The sequence below is a fragment of the Tachypleus tridentatus genome, chromosome 5, assembly GCF_004210375.1.
Source record: "Tachypleus tridentatus isolate NWPU-2018 chromosome 5, ASM421037v1, whole genome shotgun sequence".
NCBI lineage: Eukaryota > Metazoa > Arthropoda > Merostomata > Xiphosura > Limulidae > Tachypleus > Tachypleus tridentatus.
Genome location: NC_134829.1, coordinates 28,581,841 through 28,604,024, shown reverse-complemented (window position 1 = coordinate 28,604,024; position 22,184 = coordinate 28,581,841). Strand labels below are relative to the sequence as shown.

The 22,184-nt window shown below is 34.9% G+C and overlaps 1 protein-coding gene across 1 annotated transcript in view; it reads right to left on the bottom strand.

The window, feature by feature from the left end:
• The window catches only part of Not1 (CCR4-NOT transcription complex subunit 1), a 110,971-nt gene extending 95,139 nt beyond the window's left edge, over window positions 1-15,832 (bottom strand). The window contains 1 exon segment of the mRNA XM_076501843.1: window positions 15,540-15,832. Coding sequence (XP_076357958.1) covers window positions 15,540-15,641 — 102 coding nt within the window. The 5' untranslated portion in view covers window positions 15,642-15,832.
• Window positions 15,833-22,184: the final 6,352 nt, after the last annotated feature.

Sequence of the window (22,184 nt, the reverse complement as noted above, 5' to 3'; positions counted from 1 at the left end):
TGTAATAAAAATAGGGAAACTTTTTTTTTTGTTAATTGTATTTTAGATTCCCACAAAGATCTGCAGTTAGTTAACTTTTTAGCCTGGTTATGATGCCAAATCAAGTGGTTTAATCATTTACCAACAAACAACTTTAAAAATAGTTATGGATGAAGTTTATATACAAGAAACTAATTCTTGCTATATTCAATAGCAACATACAAGTTTAAAATTTTCAACCTTGATTTTTTAAGTACTTGATTAAATTTATGCAGTTTAGATAATTCAAATGATTAACAAAAAGAACTATTAGAAGTTTAACACAGTAACAAATATACAAATTTTGGAGAAGGTTTTGTCATGATCAGGTACTGTTAGACAGGTATATAAAACCACACACAAGGCTTAGTTCTTTGTTTGAAATTACTGTTTTTACTTAATAGATATTTCTGGTTTTATTGAATAGTAATGTCTATAAACATGCTTTTTTTTATTTGTTCAAGAAACAAAAATTAATCATCAAATCAGATAAGTCTACTCTGGTGAGTATGATAGTTAACTGTAAGACATTCTGACTCGAACCTTTACCAAATGTTATTTTATATTAACCCCATTTGAACAATTTACATAAATTGGCTATGAGTGAAGGGTTACTGCATATTTTAAAAACAAATATAATGGTGTCCATATTGTGGTATTCAGTCAACATTACAAATTCATTCGTAAAGTAGGAATTGTACAAATTATCCTTTAAAAAAATGTATGGCAAAATACGTTTTTAGACAATATAGTGTCTTCACAAAATTTACAAGTAGCAAACTTTGGAAGAATTGCATAACATGAAACCCACAACAATTCAAAAATTTATCAAAACAAATGGAAATAGATTTACATCAAGTTTGAATGATCTAGATAGGTGGAGACACTAATAACCAAGCTTATCAATTAAATGATCAGAATTTATTATTAACTGCCAAATATGGCCATCAGCACCCACTGCCAACTGTTGGGCTACTTTAGTGCCAAACAAAGCATATATTTTTTTTTTAGTCAAGGCACAAAGGCTCCCAAAATGGTTGTGAGTTTTATTTTGTTTCCTCCAACAAGAAACTTTGAGCTTACAGAGCTCCATTATCTCTTGACCAATACGAGATTCAATTATAGCTTTCAACTTACAAAGTCAAACCCTTTTGATTGATTGATTTGACCATGCCCAAGGTCACATTAGATTATTTTGCTCTATTCCCACCTAAAAGAATCTCAAGTGCCATTGCTATTTAAAACTCCCTTGTTTTTACAGTGTTACATTTTTAATTTATAAGTATATAACTGTATTCTTTAACTAAAGAACTAAGTAAAATCAAGACAATTGCATATTTCACAAATGCATCATTTCAAATGTTCCAAATAACCAAACTTGAGCTCCAACCCACTTGTCTCAAGGTGAATATCAAGGTCACTTTCAGTTCTTTGATACATTTAAGTATGTACCAGATGATACCTTGACTGGAAAAACCATAGTCATAAATGATGCATTTGTGAAACAATTGTGTTGTTTTTCCTCAATTTTGTAATTATGGTGTTTCACCAAATGTTAATGGTTACAATTACAGCTTAAAATTACTGTTTTTAAACAGTTATACTGTAATTTATTTTTAGCATGACTATATTCTTTAGTGTTAACCTATACATTGTGATTGGTAATTATTTCTGAAATTTTGATTTACAACACACACACCACCATTTTGTTCCAACATATATACAAGTAATTCACACCACATTTTATCCATACTGAATAATATTTTGAGACTGCTTAAGGTAGTTGAAATTTTATCTTATATCTCACATTATGTCTGTATATTCTGAATATGGTAGAATGTTGAAGAGCATTCTATACATAAATAATCCATGCTGTCAATTTTTGTTTCTGGAATATTCGGTATGACAACAGTAGTTCCTGGAATTTATATGAAAGTATATATAAACACTTATGCAGATTTTTCTGTGTCATTTCAGTTAACACTCTGTCAGTGAATTAATACTGCAATAAGAATAAGAGTACACTTGTGGTGCTTGATTCAGAAGAAACTGGTTGGTTGGTTGGTTGTTTGGTTTGGTGTTTTATAGCACAAAGCAACTAGGCTATCTGCACCAAACATCAAGTAAAAAGTTGAAATTATTAAAATTCATAAAAGAAAATTAAGGTAAAACAAAGCAAAGAGTAATTTTTAAATTAAAAACATAAACAGCATTAAATCCTTGATAGAATTCTTCCTCATGGAGTACAATTTTAACACCTGGAACACTGCCTCATACATGAGTGATGGTCAAGGTATTATATGCCTTCAAGATCTGTTTATGGGATGGTACACATTAATTGGACTCATGAAGTAAATAACTCCACAGCATCTGTATTTTTGTTGTACAAGTTTATCTTAGGGCATGTTTCACTACTACTGATGTCATTTTTACTCCTTCACGATGACCTTAATTTATTACAATATATTGTCAAGTATAGATAAGAAAAATGACATGGACACACCTCCAATGAGCATTCAGCTGAGTATAATAAAGTCTGAAAACATGTGAAATGAAGATTTCATCACAAAGAACACAGCAGTTCTTCAGGTGCCTCAAACCTTCATCTGGATTTTTGGATTATGGCAACAAGTCACAGGAACTCAGAAATGACTACAAGGTGGCAGAACAAATAACTAAGTGTTTAAATGTGGTAAATGGCAATGCTGAAAGGGATGTGACCCTAACTGAATAGCATAATGCTTGATTGATTGATTGATTTAGTGTTTTATGGCACAAAGCAGCGAGGCTATCTGCGACAGACATTCGGTAAAAATGTAAAAAAAATAAATAAATAAATGTAGTAATAGACATAAATGGAAATGAAGGTAAAACAAAAAAGTATAAAACCAATGTTGACACCTAGTCTACAATGTTAAGATAGAAGGCAGAGTATAAGAAGTTGTAAGGTATTTACTCTAGCAAAAAGGTAATGATCATAACCAGTATCCATGGAAGACTAACAGGTAAGTTCAAGAACCATCGTCAGTCACATGAAGTTGGTCTTTCCAGTCCTGGTTCTGGGTTATGTGTCATAACAACCAGTATCTAAATGTAATGATCAAAAGAATATCAAAGTTTTCCAAAAGACATATCAAAATGTAAAAGAATAAAAGTTTTAAAAAATCGTAATAATGAGTAGCCAAATGTCCAGTAAAAAAGATAAAAGTCAAGTAAATGGAGTAAAATTTGTAAAAGTAATTGAAGATAAAAGCAAAACGGCAATTAAAACAGAAAATGGCGTAAAAACCAATGTTGACATCCAGTCAACAAAGTTGTAAAGAACTACCTGTAGCAGAATGGTAATGATCATAACCCGCCAGGAAGACTAACAGGTAAGTATAAAAACCACCGTCAGTCACCTGAAGTTGGTCTTTCCAGTCCTGGTTCCGGGTTATGAGTCAATATGGCCAGTACTAAAAAGTTAAGTAGTAAAAGTGTGAAATGATATGCAGCAAAAGTATAATAACAACTCGCCAGGACGACTAACGAGTAGTTCAAACGGATAGTTCAAACAGTAGCGTTAGTCACCTGAAGTTGGCCTTTCCAGTCCTGGTGTCGAATTATTTAATGTTCTGGCCATTGTCCAATGTCAAATTGAAGGAGAGAGATTAAAACTGTAAAAAAGGAACCACAATTAAAAAGGTGTAATGAATAAATATGCAACACTTAAATGAGATTAAAAAGATTAATGGCCATTAAAAAATTAAAAACATTATCAAGGTGGACAGAGTCACCATCACCAATAACTCTGTCCAATGTTACAGATTGACCCTGGGAAAAAATATGTTTAAAATATTGTCGTCGTTGAGAATTGTGATGATGGCAAGAAAGTAAAACGTGGCTGATAGTGATTTGAGTATTACACAAACTACACATTGGTGCATCAGTTCCAGATAAAAGAAAATGATGAGTTAAAAAACTGTGACCAGTGCGTAGCCTAGTGAGAACAACTTCCTCCTTCCGAACTTTACGGAAACTAGATGGCCAAAGTCCAATTTTGGGTTTGATTTGAAAAAGTTTGTTGTTACATTGCTCACTCCAAGTGGACTGCCAACTGGCACGGAGCCGAGCCTTGAAGACAACACCATAGTCCATGTACGGAATAGGCATAGGAGTGATGGTGCTGAAGCAGACATATTTAGCTGCCATGTCTGCAAGCTCGTTCCCACGAATACCAACATGGCCTGGTATCCAGAAAAACTGGATTGAAGTAGCTGCTAATGAGAAATGGGCCAGTCGGTTTCGAATATCAGCGAGAATAGAATGTGAGCTAACGTGTAGCGATTTCAAGGCAAGTGTAGAACTAAGCGAATCAGTATAAATAGTGCAGTTGGAGTACTGCTCAGCTGCAATATGATCCAGGGCAAGAGATATGGCATACAGTTCAGCAGTGAACACAGAAGCTGTAGAAGGGATTCTGCACGCAACTACTGACCCATAGCAAACCATAGCAGAGCCCACTAAATTACCTGATTTGGAACCATCTGTATAAATGGAAATTGAATGATTGTTTGAAAGATATTCATTGAATAAAAGACGGTACTTCCAATCTGGAGTATCTGCCTTTTTTAGGTGACTGAAAGAAAGGTCACATTTGGGAGCTGTAATAAGCCATGGTGGGATGGGCCAACCTGTGGAATCTGCAATGTTATCCAAGGACAGACCCAATTCATCCAATTAGCCGGATGCTAAGGCCAAACGGAGCAATGACAGATCGCCTGTTCTGAAAAGTACTGCCCACCGAGGAAGGAAAACACATTTCCAGGTGGGATGCTTTGGTAAGGAATGAAGTTTCGAAGTATATTGTAAAGATAGTTGCAAACGGCAAAGGCGTAGAGAAGGTTCATGAGATTCAATGTATATACTTTGAACTGGAGAGGTACAGAAAGCCCCAGTGCAGAGTCGAAGTACTTGGTGATGAATGGGGTCCAGCATCTTTAAGGCCGAGGGTCTGGCAGAGCCATAGACCACTGATCCATAATCGAGTTTCGATCTAATAAGAGCACGATATACCTTTATCATTGAACAGCGATCTGCCCCCCAACTGGTAGAAGAGAGAACACAGAGGATATTCAGTGCTCTTGTGCATTTGACCTGAAGCTGCTTTAAGTGTGGTATAAAGGTCAGTTTACGATAAAAATAAGCCCCAAGAACTTGGTCTCCGGGACCACTGGCAGCAAAACTTCACCGATATGAAGTTCAGGATCAGGGTGAATACCCCCGTCGACAGCAAAAGTGCATGCATACAGTTTTGGAGAGAGAGAAATTAAAGCCGTTCGCCAGAGTCCACTTCCGTACACAATTGAGGGCGGTTTGTAGTTGCTGCTCAATATATCTCATGTTTGACGACTGACATGAGATGTGAAAGTCGTCGACATACAGCCCATTCGCAACAGTGAGAGGGAGTTGTTCAGTGATGGCATTTATCTTTATACTGAAGAGTGTAACACTCAATACACAGCCTTGAGGGACTCCAAGTTCCTGTACAAAAGAATGGGAAAGTGTCGAATCCACACGAACTTGGAATCTCCTGTCCATTAAAAATTTTTTAATAAACATGGGTAGATGGCCACGTACCCATATGTATGGAGGTCTCGCAAAACGCCATACCTCCATGTTGTGTCGTAAGCCTTCTCTATGTCAAAGAATACTGATACAAGATGTTGGCAGTTGAGAAAGGCTTCTCTGATAAATGTTTCAAGATGAATTAGGTGGTCTGTGGTGGAGTGCTGTTGACGGAACCCACACTGGGTGGGCGAGAGGAGGTTGTTTGATTCAAGGAACCAAACCAAACGAGCATTGACCATCCTTTCTAATGTCTTACAGAGACAGCTCGTCAAAGCAATTGGACGGTAGTTTGAAGGAATCTTGGGATCTTTCCCTGGCTTAGAGAAAGGTAAAATAATAGCCTGGCGCCAGGCATCAGGAAAAACATTCTCCTGCCAGATCCAGTTGAAAACAATCAGAAGGACATCAAGAGAAGCAGGAGATAGATGGTGTAGCATGTCATAATGAATATCATCAGGTCCAACAGACGTACTGGCAGACCGATGAAGGGCCATTTTTAGTTCCACCAGGGTAAAGGGACAATTATAGTCAAAGAAACAGTCAGTTCGAAAGGAAAGAGATGATCGCTCTGCCCGAGTCTTGATGGCCAGGAAGGTGGAGGAACAAGCAGAAGTGCTAGGTACCCGGCAAAAGCTTTCACCTAGAGTGTTAGCGATGTTCCGAACATCAGTCTCCTCCTGACCATCAGAGAGTAAGATCGAGAGGGGAACAGAATTGTAGTGCCCATTAACCTTTCGAATCCTGTCCCATATGATCTTGGAACTGGTGGTAGAAGGTATGCTGGTTGTGAACTTAATCCAAGATTCCTTCTGGCTTTGATGTCTTACCCACCTAGCATGTGCATGGGCCCATTGGAAAGCAACCCGGTTTGAAAGTGTGGGATATCTACGAAAAGTATCCCAGGCCCGCTTTTGAGCCTTCCGTGCTAAGTGGCAAGCAGGATTCCACCACGGACGAGGATATCGTGGAAAACGTGTTGAGGTTTTAGGAATACACTGAGCAGCTGCATGTGTAATACAGTCAGTTACCGCTGCTACACAGTTGTCTATTGATGGCTGATGTATGATGGCAGGAGCAAGTTCTGCGAGAGCAGTGAAAGTGGACCAGTCTGCCTGATCCAGCTTCCACCGGGGCACGCGGGTAGGGTGGCATCGACCACGGCCAGTCTCTCTCAAAAGGATAGGAAAATGATCACTGCCTAGTGGATTACTGTCAACCCTCCATGAAAAATGGGAGAATAATGAAGGGGAGCAAACTGAGAGATCAATAGCGGTAAGGGACTGACTAGGTGCATGAAAGTAAGTGAAAGAACCAGTATTGAAAAGAGAAAGATTGTGATCAGAGAGCATCCGCTCTACAGATCAGCCCCTCCCATCAATAATAGCACTTCCCCAGAGGGGATGATGTCCATTAAAATCCCCTAGGATTAGAAATGGAGATGGCAATTGTTCAACGAGAGCATCAAGATCTGATTGATCATATGTCTCTCCAGGGGACAGGTACAGAGAACAAACAGTGATGGTATGACCCAAGGAAACACGGATGGCTACAGCCTCCAAGGGTGTGTTGAGTGACAAAGACAGGATTGGCACGTGTTGATCAACCAACAGTGCCACCCCTCCATGTACTCGACCATCACACAACCTGTCATTTCTGTACAGAGAAAACTGCCGAATGGAGACAGTATCAGGAGTTTTGAGATGTGTTTCTTGTAAAGAAAGACAAACAGGATGGTAGGAAGCAATCAGCATTTTGATATCATCTAGATTAGAACGTAAACCTCGACAGTTCCATTGTATCAAGGTGGCCATTTTTAAGAACGGGTAGGTGAAGTGGCTGGAGAACCCTTCGGTTTACGACCACGTCTTTTTTTCTTTACTGTCTTTAGTCGGAGGAGGTCTATCAACCTCCATGGATCCTGCTCTGGGTCGGGTGGGCAGGTTTTTGTTATTGGAAGGGGAATCCAGTGACTGAGGACGCGAACGAATAATTGTTTTGTCTCTTGTGGTGGGAGAAAAAGATGTATCAGAAGAAATGCCTGTATTTGAAACTGAAGGACGTGGATCTTGAGGTTTGTTGGAAGGTATGGGAGGAACAGAGATGGGTGTGGAAGTCGATTCATCAACCTTTTTAACCACGGAGGTCAAAAGGCTTTTCATTTGTTTTGAAAACGATTCTCTTAGAGGCACAGAGAGATCTGTCTGCACTCCCACTGTAGTTGTGGAATGAAGTGCAGCAGCATACGTCCGAGATGGAGTTGTGGGCAGCAATTTCCGAGTCTCAGGATAACTAATGTTATGTGTCGTTTTCAAACGCTGCACCTCTTTTTCCTCTAACCATTTTGGGCAAGAACGAAAGTAAGAGGGGTGAGAACCATTGCAGTTTACGCAATGTGGGTTCATGTCACAGTCATAGGCATCGTGGTCCTTGCCTCCACAACGAGCACGTGTCAGGGAACCACGACAAGATGTCTTTGAGTGGCCGAATCTCTGACATTGGAAACATCAAAGAGGGTTTGGTATGTATGGCCGAACCCTGCAAATGAGATAACCTGCCTTGATGGTGGCAGGTGCACGTGGTGAAGTAAACGTTAAAACGAGGGTATCTGTTGGCAGTGTAAATCCATCTTTGCGTAAATCCATCAACCAATATGTCACCAGATCGAAGTTTCTTTACTGACTTTGGAGAGCCAGCAAGTCCCTCTAGTCCCTTTTGAATAAAAAAGGGGACATTTGCCCTAAAGGTTTTTCCGAAAGAGAATGTAATATAATAAAATGAGGTACGTGTGTTACTGATGTTGAAGATTGCTGTTCTGAGTGTTCAAGACGTGGTTGCTTACCCATTGACTGTGTTTTTACAATTTTATTTAAATTTTTTAGAGGATCCATAGGAAAAAGAAAAAATTTCGGTACCCACTGACCCCACCCACCATGGAGCCCTACAAGGGGATGCACTACAAAGTCACGCAAAGACAATGCAGCAACGCCAGGGTTTCGTGAGCACTATACCCAAACACCAGCATCAGACACAATGTCCACAACACCCATTGAGAACTTCCAACACTGGTACTTGGTTGACTCTAGCCCAAGTAAACCAGCCGATTGACCCAAGGGGGGCCACCCAAAGGCCGCCCGCCTACAGGAATTGAGGCCAAAGTGGTGTGTTAGGGTTGGACCCCTCAACCACCAGGATTCTCTCCTCCCCTTCACGGGTCGCCACGCATGGCAAACACATGGGTGGATGTTTAGATCCCAGAGAAGGTAACCAGATAGAACAGAACCTTCCCTGGGAGGTCCCCTCACCACGTACAGGAATCCACACCGAGGGGAGCATAATGCCATCATGAAAAAGGAAAAATAGAAAAACTAATGAAAAACTCAATGTTTTAGAAGAAAATTAGGGAAAAAAAAAAGACTCAAATACCCAATGCCAAAAATAGTAAACAAGGAAATGAAATTATTGTTCCAAAACAATCATATTAGCTTATTTACATATATAACTTTAACATAGTTTAACAAACATTGAATATTTTTATCATCAATAGAAATTTTGTAAAATGCTCTACATGGGTCTTAAAAAGCCAGAAGTACGGAAAATAATGTTTTGGACATGTAATGAATATATTCTCAAATTTTACAGCCAAACATCTAGTCACTGAATAGTTGTTACATTAATTAAATTTTTATTACTTCTGTGGAACACTGAAAACTCATGGAGATATTGCTAAATATGCAATTTTGAAAAATAGAAGTTACAGACTGAGAAAGAAGCAATGTTAACATTTTAACAAAAGAACAAAAGTATTTACAAATGCTGATAGTAGGTCTCTACAGAAATATTTCATTAGAAATGTACAAAAACATCAAAACCAGTAACTGAAATCTACAAGAACATTAAGAAATCATTTTAATTTTTTTTTTTCTAAAAGTTTCTCTTTTATAATTTAGTTAATTATATATTATTTTTGTTTTCTTGTGGAAATTTTTATAGAAAAACCCACTGAAATTAATTGTATTTTCAGGTAATTACAGGTTTTGTACCACTTTGTGTGTATGATTCATTTTCATGTACAAGAGTTTAGGATATATAGAGTAATTTATTCTTAAGTTATTGTACCAAAGACAGCATTTCCTTTAATTTTAACTAAAAAAATTTTAGTACCAATATCTTGTCCATTCTGGATATTATACAGTGTAAGTCACAATAAAGAAATGAATATTTTAATTTCTTCAGAGCTGCAAAACGTTTTTTCCTAAAAACAAATTTCTTTTTACAATTTTATTGTCTACCTAAAAGAGTAACTAGTTTTAATTGAGAACAGATTATATTATTATTATTTTCAAGCATCTTCTTTAGTTTTTATTCAGGTCTTGGTTCACACCTTAATATGGTTACACATCAACTAATGAAACACAGCTTTGCCGATAAGCACAAAACTTCAAAATGTGCCGTGCCCTCCAGTATCAAAACTCAGTTTTCGGTAGTTTAAACACTGATTTACTACTAAGCCTTTAGGGGCAATACAACTTCAAAAACAGCTATAATGAAAGTTTAAAATATGATTGGATAGAATCACATATTAACTCTATAGGCTTGGTATAATATACACAAGTTTGTTTACACATTTGCACAATATAACTTTTGATACAGCATGTGTATCTTCACAAAATTTGGTAGACTTTTAGTAAAGGTTACAAGTATTTTACATACAAAACAGATTTTTTTTAATGAAATAGTTTTACTAAAGATCTGTTTGTGAAAATAGCATTTTGTTTAGTTAAAGTGCAGAATTATTTCACGTTATGATTAAAAAACTATTATTCATCCCAAAAATCTAATATTATTTGTGCAATCTCTGAAACTTCCTAAATACATCTCAAACTTGTTTTCAGTAAGACTATATTTTATGTTTTCTATAATTTATGTGGGGTCTGTCACTTGACCAACCCAGCAACCATCATGAAGAAATATGGGATATAAATTATGCTTTTTTTCATTCTATGATGACTACATATTATAATATGAAAATACACATGTTTAGTCTAAGTAGCCTAAGGCTCAAAGATTCATATATATACACACACACACATACATACATACAAGTACATACTGTATTGACTTTCCAGTCATGCCTATCTAACATAACTTGCATTGATGTGGTGCACATGCACCCATGTTATGTATCCAGTAATATAAAACTGACCTTTAGTCTTCCCTGTCTTGGCTGTGTTTTAGTGGACTACAGTGTTTTGGAATATAGTCACATTTCAATTATTATATATTATACATACAGATTATTATTATTTAAAAATAAATTAAATTTATTTTTCTTAAAATATAGAACAATAAATAAAGAACTAAAGCAAACAATTATCTCTTCACTGTGACATTTGTACTCAAGTTGGTGCTAGACATAGGTTGCTAAGCCTTTTAAAATTTTGCAACTGGAGGATAATTTTTTTTTAGATTTATATATATATAGTTGAATAACCAAAAAATCAAATAACTACACTGATACCACAGAATTCCACTATAATTTATTAAACTCAGTAACTAAGATATATTTAAATTTTTAAAATATCAAACTTCGAGCATACTATAGAGACAACCTACCTCCTTGAAATCCTGGATTAAGAACATGATAGCATTTTTACAGATTAAAATGACTGATGAAAACTACTCTGGGGACATTTTAAGCTGCTGACTGGTTATTCATGTCATATATTGAAGTAAGTGTATATAAGGTATTTTTAAAAATGAAAGGAGGTGAATGTAGCCACTGTTTGATTCAGTACATAAGCCATATCTCAGCAAAATAACAAGATATGAGGTTCTTAGTTTATATTCAAGCTTGATAATAACAATAATTTAAGTTCCTAATTCGTGGAAAATTATAGACTAAATATTTTAACATCACTATCATCTAATTTTAAAGAGTGTGTCATTTAGCATACCACACAATAAAATATACATTTAGATGTTCTTTTAATATTTACTTTTAAATTAAAAAATAACTCATCTATAATATTAAAGTTTGAACTATAATCTAGAATTTGATTCCAAACTTACAGACATAAATTCATAAAAAATTAATGCAGTAAAAATTTTAAAAACACAAGTCAAGAAACAAGATGACATGGCCTTTGACCCAGAGCAAAAGAGTTAACAGAGTAAATGCAAAAGTTTGCTATTTTGTATCACTTCTGTAAACATTTCAAATTCCTTTCATTTTGAATTGTAAAATACATAATATATATATCTGGTTGACAACTACAGAAATTGTTTCCAATGGAAAGACAACTTCATACAATGGTAGCTAGGTTTATATAGTTTAAACATTGGTTGAATAAGTAACAAATAAAATTTTATTAAAAAGTAAAACTACTACACAATTTTAAACAGAAAAACAAATACCAATAAGGCACTTTCATTAAGCCTTAAACAATCTCACGTTATGACTTCTTTGCTTTATACCACATCTAGATAAACTATTTGTACATTTGTTACTGTGTTAAATTTTTAACAAATAGGCTATTGCTTTCCGAGTAGCAAAATTTGTAAACCTTGGTTGTTGTTTTTTTTATATTCACTAAATAAAATTGTCATCAAATTAAATAAATCAACTAGTTAATCAGCATGGCAGACAACTGCTTAATTAAATATTTGTATCCCATTCAAAAAAGTAACTTGGTTAACTGACTACTTAATTTTAAAATTGCAATTGTGACATGTTTTAAATAAAAACATCATTAAAATTAGTGGAAAAATAAAGAATGACAACCACATGGTGTCATTTAACTAACATTAACAATTCATTTGTAAAGTAAGAAATGTCCATAAAATTACTGGTAAAATAGTTTTAAACTAAAAAATGTGTTTTTTTAAATACACAAATGGAGACCAACAAAGGGTGTATCCTTTGAAATAAAGTGAAATTAAAAAATTTCTTAAAAACCTAACTCTCACTTTCCATATATATATTTAAATAAATGGTACAATTTTGGTTTTAAGTTAAGATGTATTCACCTGCACATGATCAAGTGAATTTAAATGTCTTTATATTATTGTATACTCAATGTTTGTTAACAGTAATTTCCTGATAAGAAACATTACCAGGTTTGATGGATAAAACTTGATTTTTATGTTTCATAAAAACAAATGTGGGACAGTGACCACTTTCTTAAATACAAAATTGACAAGCCTCATTTTTAGGCTTAGATTTCTAAAATATATAACAGCATTTCTTGCAAAATACACAGGGAACCTGTTAACTATGATATTAAATATTATGTACAAAATATAACATGGTAAAATACAGGAATATTTTTTCAAATTTAACTGGTAGTTGTTTTCTTCCTGTTTGTTTGTACATCATTCTACTCTAAACACATTGTAAAGACCTAGTTGTTTTACTGGTTTAGCCTTAATAACAAGTTTATTCACATTTTATTCTTTGGTTTTATTTAGTTAAATACTTTTAAAAGCTTAAAAGTATAAATATTATTAACTTACTGGTCTATTCTGTATAAAATCTGACAGCACAGACTTACAAGCATTATTAAAACAATGACATGAATGTCTTATTTAATTTTTTTTTAAAACCCATTCAAACAATTAAAAGTACAAAATTAAAATATTCACTTGTTAAAATAATTTGCATAAATGTAATCTAAGTATCTAAGAAACTGAATAGCTGTCTTACAATGTTCAGCACTCTCCTGGTTATACCAGTTTATTTTTGATATAACCTTTGGTCAGTAAGAATACAATGACCAATTTAAACACACAAGTGGGACTTTCAACATTAAACTTTTCTAGCTTGCTCAGACTTTGACACCAAGTGTCCCTCATTTCATAGCAAGTCTTACAACTCCATCTACATCATAAAAGTAGAATAACAATCACAAAAACAACAAAAAACTAGTTAATTAATGGTATTAAGCAAGAATTATAAACAACAATCTAGGCCAATCACCCTGAAATTACTTCTAGAAAATCAAGTATCTAAATAATATTCTTTGAATTCTTAGGTCTCTCCACAGCTGTATTAATTTAACCTCATGTATTGTGAACATAAACCCTACATTTAGAATGTGGGAAGTCACAATTAATGATACTGAAAAACCTCCAGATGTATTTACTGTAACTTGTTTCATGTTTGTATATACAGCATGATGAAATATTGTATTTCCTTAGAAAACTATCATTTCCTCTATACCAGTATATATTTATCAAGAATTTTAACCTAAATATCATATTAAGACACATTCACAGGATTTTTATACAAATGAAATGCATCACTCTTCTTATGAATTTATGTAAATATAAGTAAAGAATCTGTTGTTTTTTCAATCACAATCAAATAACCAATTTTGAGCTTCAAGATCCTGTATTTCACACACACAAAAAAATCCAACTTTGAACTTTACATCCATCATTATTAATATAAAAATACTGATATATATCCTTAAGAAAAATTTCAGTCCATTTTAAAATATATCACTACCTAACAGGCATCAAAATACTAAAAATATATATATATATATAAAACATAAAAGATGGATAAAACTATTTTGGTTAAGTGCACAAAACAGCATCAAAAGTACATTATTTTAAAAGAAATGTTAATATCAATAGAATACAAAAAGTAAAACCACAAATTAATGCCAAAAAATTACTATACAATTTGTCTGATACAGAAATATCTTAATGGCTTGGCAGAGTCTGGGGGATTCTTACACTAAAAGTCAATTTCAATAACCAAGGTGGGCAGAGAAAAGATAACACATTGTGTAGCTTTAGTTTTAATAAAAAAACAACAACACAATACTCCTCCCTACAATTAATTATTTCTAAAACTTTAATGCTGTATCATAAATTCCCAAAGTTAAACTCCAATAATATTGTTTAGATTACACATTTTCACATGATGTTTTAAATCTACCATAGTGAGATATGTTGACATATTTATTATATGTTAGCTTCACCACTTTTCTTAACCTTATATATATATATAATTTTTCTACAACAGTTGTACTCTCAGTGTTTTATCTATGAATTACCCCAATTTTTGTTGCAAACAGTAGTGCTATAAATCTGCCTGTTAATTACAGTATCAATATTTTTAAATATGTAAACAAGCAAAATTTCCTGTGCACCTCCCGTTTCACATTAGCTACATATGAATTACATACATAAACAAATTACATAATAATCTAAAATTATGTACTCTTCCATTTCTTTGGATACTTTATCCTGAAACACAGAAGGGATGACAGTAATTGTTTCCATTGTGTTTCATATATTATTTATTTTAAAGTACTTTTATAATTTTCAGTCTATGAATTTAAATTCAACACATTTAAAGAACTTTTATAAAATGACTGTAGTATACTTCAATCTCACATTTTGACTATATTGTAAAAACTGGTGTTCCTTTTTTCTTGTTATAATGCTTTGCTGTTACTATTATTTACAGTAACTATTTACCACTGGCATTATTAATATTATCGCAAAAAGAATCAAGTGTTTCCCAAATAAGTAATTAATTCACATCGTAATGTAAAATATAGTGATGTTAACTAGATTAAGGTTACTAACTTAATAAGTTTTAGCCAAGTCACAACAATATGTCTAACGACAATTAATCTATTTGTATAACACTAAGTCCACAAGTGGAGCCTGTACTACTTGTTCTTGTAACATTACTGCCACAAGCACTGTCCAGCTAGGGTTAACAAAATACAAACTAATGACCACATACGTAAATCGCTGTTAAGCCTGACGATAATTATACTACTAACACCTATTCTCAATTTATATATATATTTTTAAATATTCATACTTAACTAATTTTCGTTATATAAACAACGTTTCTTATTTTCACTTGTTACTCAGTTATGATCACTTACTCTTGATATCTCCTGAACACCAGACTTGAAATTTTTCTTGGTTAAATTTGATACCGAATAACTGATTTGAGACAAAGCAAAAGACAAAGAGTCTAGGTTCATAGTTCCATGAATACAACTACGAAAGCTTCAAACGCTTTTGAAGCTTTCTACAGCGCATACAAAACCCCGATAAAATTATATTGTTGAAATAATGCTTTCTAGACACGGGAGCACCCGTAACCAACATCGGGAAAGTGACTCCCAACATTACTTTAACATCATGGCGGATCAACCCCGATAAAGTCCAAATTTCACTACACTTTTGTAGAGGTCGCTATCCTTAAATAGCAGGTTTTAATGTTTTCAAGCATCACACAATAACTTTTACACCACATGATAAGAGATCACAATAATTTATTCTCTTTTTATACTTATTGATATATGGCCTAAAATCTCAGTTGAGAATTCTAAAATTTGTAAATACTATGAGATTTTTTTCTAAACATTACGCTAAATTAAAGAGCTAGATCAGTGAATAATATTCTCGTTGGCAATTGTATTAAACTTATATTGTTAACGCCCCCCAATGGCTAAGCGGTATGTCTGCGGACTTACAACACTAAAAACCAGGTTTCGATACCCGTACTGGGCAAAGCACAGGTAGCCCATTGTGTAGCTTTGTGATAAATTTAAAACAACAACCATTGTTAATTTTAGTTCCATGTATAATAAGACTTAATCATATTTTGACAACAAAGAAAAGGCTCGGCATGGCCTAGCGCGTTAAGGCGTGCGCTTCGTAATCTGAGGGTCGCGGGTTCGCGCCCGAGTCTATGAGGACTAACTGCCTTCCCTCTAGTCTTACACTGCTGAATTAGAGACGCCTAGCACAAATATCCCTCGAGTAGCTTTGTGCGAAATTCCAAAACAACAAAGAAAAATGTGCTCTTAAAATAAATTCTGCTGGATAGTAATTTCATATAAATTACTTCCTTACTTTAACTTAATCCTGTGAAGACTGACAAAAACAGCCACTTATTACCCTATCAAAACAAGGAATATATATTTTTCCTGAGGTTTATATTTTATTGTTTTTGAATAGAGTTTCTTTACAGAGTTCTACATTTAAATATACTGTTTGTGAACAGTATGTGAATAGACTTTTGCTAAGGTTAAATACCACAGCGATTGTTTTATAGCTTATACTTACTTAACCATGCTTCAATTTCAGTGCTCTTTTGAGGTGTTTATTATACCCAGTTAGAGGACTTGTATGTAGAATTTCAACAAAATGGTTGATCTCTCCTTGAAAACGTATAATGGAAATGTCACTGACATCTTTTATAGAGGAGTTTTGGATAACATACAAGGACTGTTGATTGGCTTTCAAAGCACAGTACAGACACGAAACTCCATAAAATACGAAAGAATACTTTCGAGTCAAGCAGTTGATTCTTTTCTGCTCTAGAAGCTGGTCAGTCTAAATAAAAATAAAAGCCGATCAACACAATAAAATAAAGCCCAAATCTTTTTTTTTTTTATCAAATAAAGATGATCAGATTCTTTGTTTCATGGTGTGTTTCAGTTTGATACTTAGCTGCAGAATTTGTTCAACTTGTAGATGTATCTCGTCTGTGTTTAATTGCAGGTCGGATCTGTTAATTATGATGTTAGCCAGTGGTTTGTCGTGTTGGTGTCTTTTCTTTTGTTTACATTTTAGTTTTTTCTAGTTTTTTGTTGTGGAAGATCTTTTTGTCCCTGTTGTTCCTGGTGTTGATTTGGTTGATGTTTTGTTGTATAAGTCTGTAAATCTCTGGTTTAATACAACATGCCAGTTGATGGTTTAGGTTCATGTTTTGTTTCTGTAAGTCATGTAGTTCTTTGTATTTCGTGTTCAACATGGCTTTAAGTAGTTTTTCTGTAAATTTTGGATAATGTTTGTGCATTGATTAAAATTTTTTGATAGTTTTACCTTTACAAAGTTAGGGGTTAGTTGTTCCTTTCTACATTGTTGAATGAAATAGATGTCATTTCTTTTATTTATAATTCTTTGGTTTAAGTTTCTTTACAATCGTATGAAAGTGTACTGTTAATAGTGGTGTAATGTTTGATAGTTTAGACATAATGGTTACATAGATAAGTACAACGAAATGTTGTTCGCTCCTCTACATAAAAAAAATTCTCAACCTATATCAGCCGTTTATACATCACGTTTTTATCTGCAAGTGGGTTTTCTTATCATCACGGAAAAAATATTTGTGAAGAATTTATTTTACTCGTGCTTCCTGATCCTCAATTTACTATGGTTAATGACAATTTTGTAAGCCGCGATAATAAAAGTAGATTTTCTGAGATGATATACATTTACTTTATGAAAGAGAAGAAAGTTCAGTTGAGGTGCGAACATAATCTGATTCATACAAGGACTAGAATATGGCATCTTTCAAACCAAAATATCTGCATTCTAAATTGCCCTCAGGGCTAAGAAATGTGACGAGTGACTAGGAAAATCCCGATTCCTATGATTCGAACTGTACTGGTTATCTTCTACATAAAATAATATATGATGATAAAAATGGTTCTTGGTGGTGACAGTCAAACTGGATGCTCTAGAAATATCTTGTTTGTTTGTTTCGAAGTTCGCGCAGTTACACTAGTGCTATCTGCGCTAGCTGCCCCTAATTTAGCAGTGTAAAACTAAGGGAAGGCAGCTAGTTATCACTACTCACCACTAACTCTTGGGCTACTCTTTTACTAACGAATAGTGGGATTGATCATAACATTGTAATGCCTCCACGGCTTAAAGGGCGAGCGCATTTGGTGTGACAGGGATTCGAACCAGCGACCCTCAAATTAAGAGTCGAGTGCCCTACCCAGGGCCCGGCATGGTCTAGCGCGTAAGGCGTGCGACTCGTAATCCGAGGGTCGCGGGTTCGCGCCCGCGTCGCGCTAAACATGCTCGCCCTCCCAGCCGTGTGGGCGTTATAATGTTACAATCAATCCCACTATTCGTTGGTAAAAGAGTAGCCCAAGAGTTGGCGGTGGGTGGTGATGACTAGCTGCCTTCCCTCTAGTCTTACACTGCTAAATTAGGGACGGCTAGCACAGATAGCCCTCGAGTAGCTTTGTGCGAAATTCCAAAACAAAGCCCTACCCAACTGGTCATACCGGGTCTACTCCAGAAATAACTGCAACGGTCTATGTGTTGTGCAATTCCTGAGCTGTTGTTGATTATCTTAAACATTGTGCTGCACTTGTTAGTTACCCATAACCAATAAAAGGGAACAAAATATACTTGGTGCATTGGTAATACCTAACTGTGATATCACCAAGAAGAACTAGCATTTTTCTATGATCCTTGGCAATCAATAAACTTACAAGCTAACAAGACATACTGAAGATTTTCTGAGACTGAGTGCAGTGGTTTAGGTCGATGAATAGTACAAAAATGTTGGTAAATCACTGGCCTTAGTCAAATACCGAATTAACAGTCAATAACTTTTTTATATTTCAAGTTTTATTACCTATGATTTGTGGCCACTTTTAATGAAGTATATACACTAATGTTTGTTTGTTTGTTTGTTTCTGAATATTTTTGGCAAAGCTACATGAGGTCTATCTGCGCTAGTCGTCCCTAATTTAGCAGTGAAGACTAGAAGGAAAGCAGCTAATCATCAGCACCCACCGCCGACTCTTTGGCTACTCTTTTACCAATAAATAGTGGGATTGAAGGTCACATTACAACGCTTCCACAGCTGAAAGGACGAGCATGTTTGTTGCGACGGGGTTTGAACCTGCAACCCTCAGATTATGAGTCAAGTGCTTTAACCACCTGGTCATAACACTAGAGGAAAAGCAGATAGTCATCACCATCCACTGCTAACTCTTAGGCTATTGTTTTACCAAATAATAGTGGGATTTATCATCACATTATAACCCCCCCTACGGCTGAAATGGTGAGCATGTTTGGTGTGACAGGGATCCGAACCCGCAACCACATTAATGTTTACATTGGCTAAAGCTAATTTATAATTTATGTGGATGAGTAACAGAAATAGAAGCGATACTGTACAACAGGTATACCTGTATCTAATGTTACTGCTGTTGTATGACATACAAAGAGAAATGCATGGATACGGAGTATTTGGGAGTGCTAGTTAAATATTGTGCTAGCAATATGAATTCAAGGCAGAGAAAGAGCCCAATTACTTGTTTTATGGAGTACGTTGATGTTTCTAAGAGCAGGTGGAGGTTTGTAGAAGATAGTAGTCGCACGTCATAACATTAGATATATACGACTGTTTAATGCAAGAGTTAAATTGTTTTGATCAAGTATTATTACATCACAATATCTCGTTGTGTGTAGAAAGGCTATAAATAAGTGAACAAAATATAGTTCAAGTTAGTAATACAAGGATAGACAGTTAGTTAAGTAGCAAGATCTAGGTTGGTGGTTTAGTCGTAAAGAGCACAGAGTGGTATTCTATGAATTGAAATTATAGATCCTATTATAAGGTAATTTAACAAACCTGTGTGAACTTTTGACGAAAAGAGACAATTATTTAAAGATTTTGACATAACACTGGTAACCAAAAGTGTAACATCAGTGAAAATAATTTGTCTTATTAATAGTGTTATAACGCAACCGGAACAACCTGTGTGGATTTTGAGGAATAAAGACGATTATTTAAAGCTAAAGATACAACTGTGGTAATTAACTGTGTAACGAACATTTATATATACATTTGTCCTGTTTCTTTATCATTGAAATTTATTATTAAGTCACAGACACCTACTTTAAAAAATCTTATTCATCCATATATAAAAACCTGATACATAACTTGCATTAATGACGTACATTTGCCATGGTGGCTTTTTTGGTGCAGCGACATCTTTTATATAGTTAGTTATGAGTAAAATAAAGTGTTTTGGGTAATTTTGACGAGCAAATAGAGTATGATACCTGACACGAGAATGTTGGCAAGAGAGAAAAACTGGGGAAATAAAATCTCTAGCAGAGTGTTGTTGGTTCCCTCTTTCATAAAATCACTCTCGATATAGCTAGTCTTCTGTCCAGAACTGAAAAATTGATCGGTATATGCTTGTCAGCATCAAGTTCTTCACCAAACTGACTAAGGCTTATCCATCAATCATTTGATACTTTATTAAGTGTGTTTCATTCACGATGTTTAGAAACATCAGTGATTGACATAATGTAGAACACCTAAAACTGGCTAATTTAAATAATCATTTACAGGATTGTATCAATCACTGATGTGTTAAAATGTATATTTTACTATATTTAATTAAATCTAATGGTTTAGCCAAATGGCTAATGCAAATTTTCAAACGAATTCTTCTTATATTTCTTAATGCTAAACAAACTGACTGTGATAGATACCTTTTGGTTTGTTTGTTTGGGAATTTCGCACAAAGCTACTCGAGGGCTATCTGTGCTAGCCGTCCCTAATTTAGCAGTGTAAGACTAGAGGGAAGGCAGCTAGTCATCACCACCCACCGCCAACTCTTGGGCTACTCTTTTACCAACGAATAGTGGGATTGACCGTCACATTATACACCCCCACGGCTGGGAGGGCGAGCATATTTAGCGCGACTCGGGCGCGAACCCGCGACCCTCGGTTTGTTTGTTTGGAAATTTCGCACAAAGCTACTCGAGGGCTATCTGTGCTAGCCGTCCCTAATTTAGCGGTGTAAGACTAGAGGGAAGGCAGCTAGTCATCACCACCCACCGCCAACTCTTGGGCTACTCTTTACCAACGAATAGTGGGATTGACCGTCACATTATACACCCCCACGGCTGGGAGGGCGAGCATGTTTAGCGCGACGCGGGCGCGAACCCGCGACCCTCGGATTACGAGTCGCACGCCTTACGCGCTAGGCCATGTGATAGATACCTTGATACAATTATATTATAAAAATTAGCAAAAATAAGCTATTTATCCACCAAATATGACATTAACACAAGTTCGGCTTTCAGAGAATCCAATGTATGACTCTCCACATATAAAAGAAGTACTGCAATGTCTGTAATAATTTATATTAGTGGCTATATTCTTCAGTAATCCACATATAGATCTGTCAATAAGAAGATGGATAGTATGGCTGTACACGAGTTGTTATGACAGAACAACTATAGAATATAAGCTCAAGTCCGAAGATTGAGTTCAGATGAAAGTAATTCAGTTCTAGCTCAAATACTGTTAAACGTTTAGTTTTCAATAAGTAAAAGATAAAAGGTTGCTAGAATGGCCTACATCAGTGACGTCCATTTGTCATGCCACAGCAAAATTTCTGCAACATTAGTAAAAATTCATGTTTTAAAATTTAGTTACTACAGTAACAATATAAAAGCATTTCAAAAAGTTAATTATGTTTGAAGTGGTTCATGAAATTTTGGAATTGGAACTATCTGCTCCTCAGTTGGAAAAAAGCTGGGAATGACTAGAACACATTATGCTACTCACACTGAAAGAAAAACATGGTGAATTAGATTTTATTTGCATTAGTGAAATAATACTTTGAATCTTAGGAAGTGGAATAGTGATAGACTCATCAATTTTGTCTTTATTAAGTTATATAGTGATTTTTGTCCACTTACGATGAAATATCTGGCAGTTTCTGGGTTTTTTTTATAAAGAAATT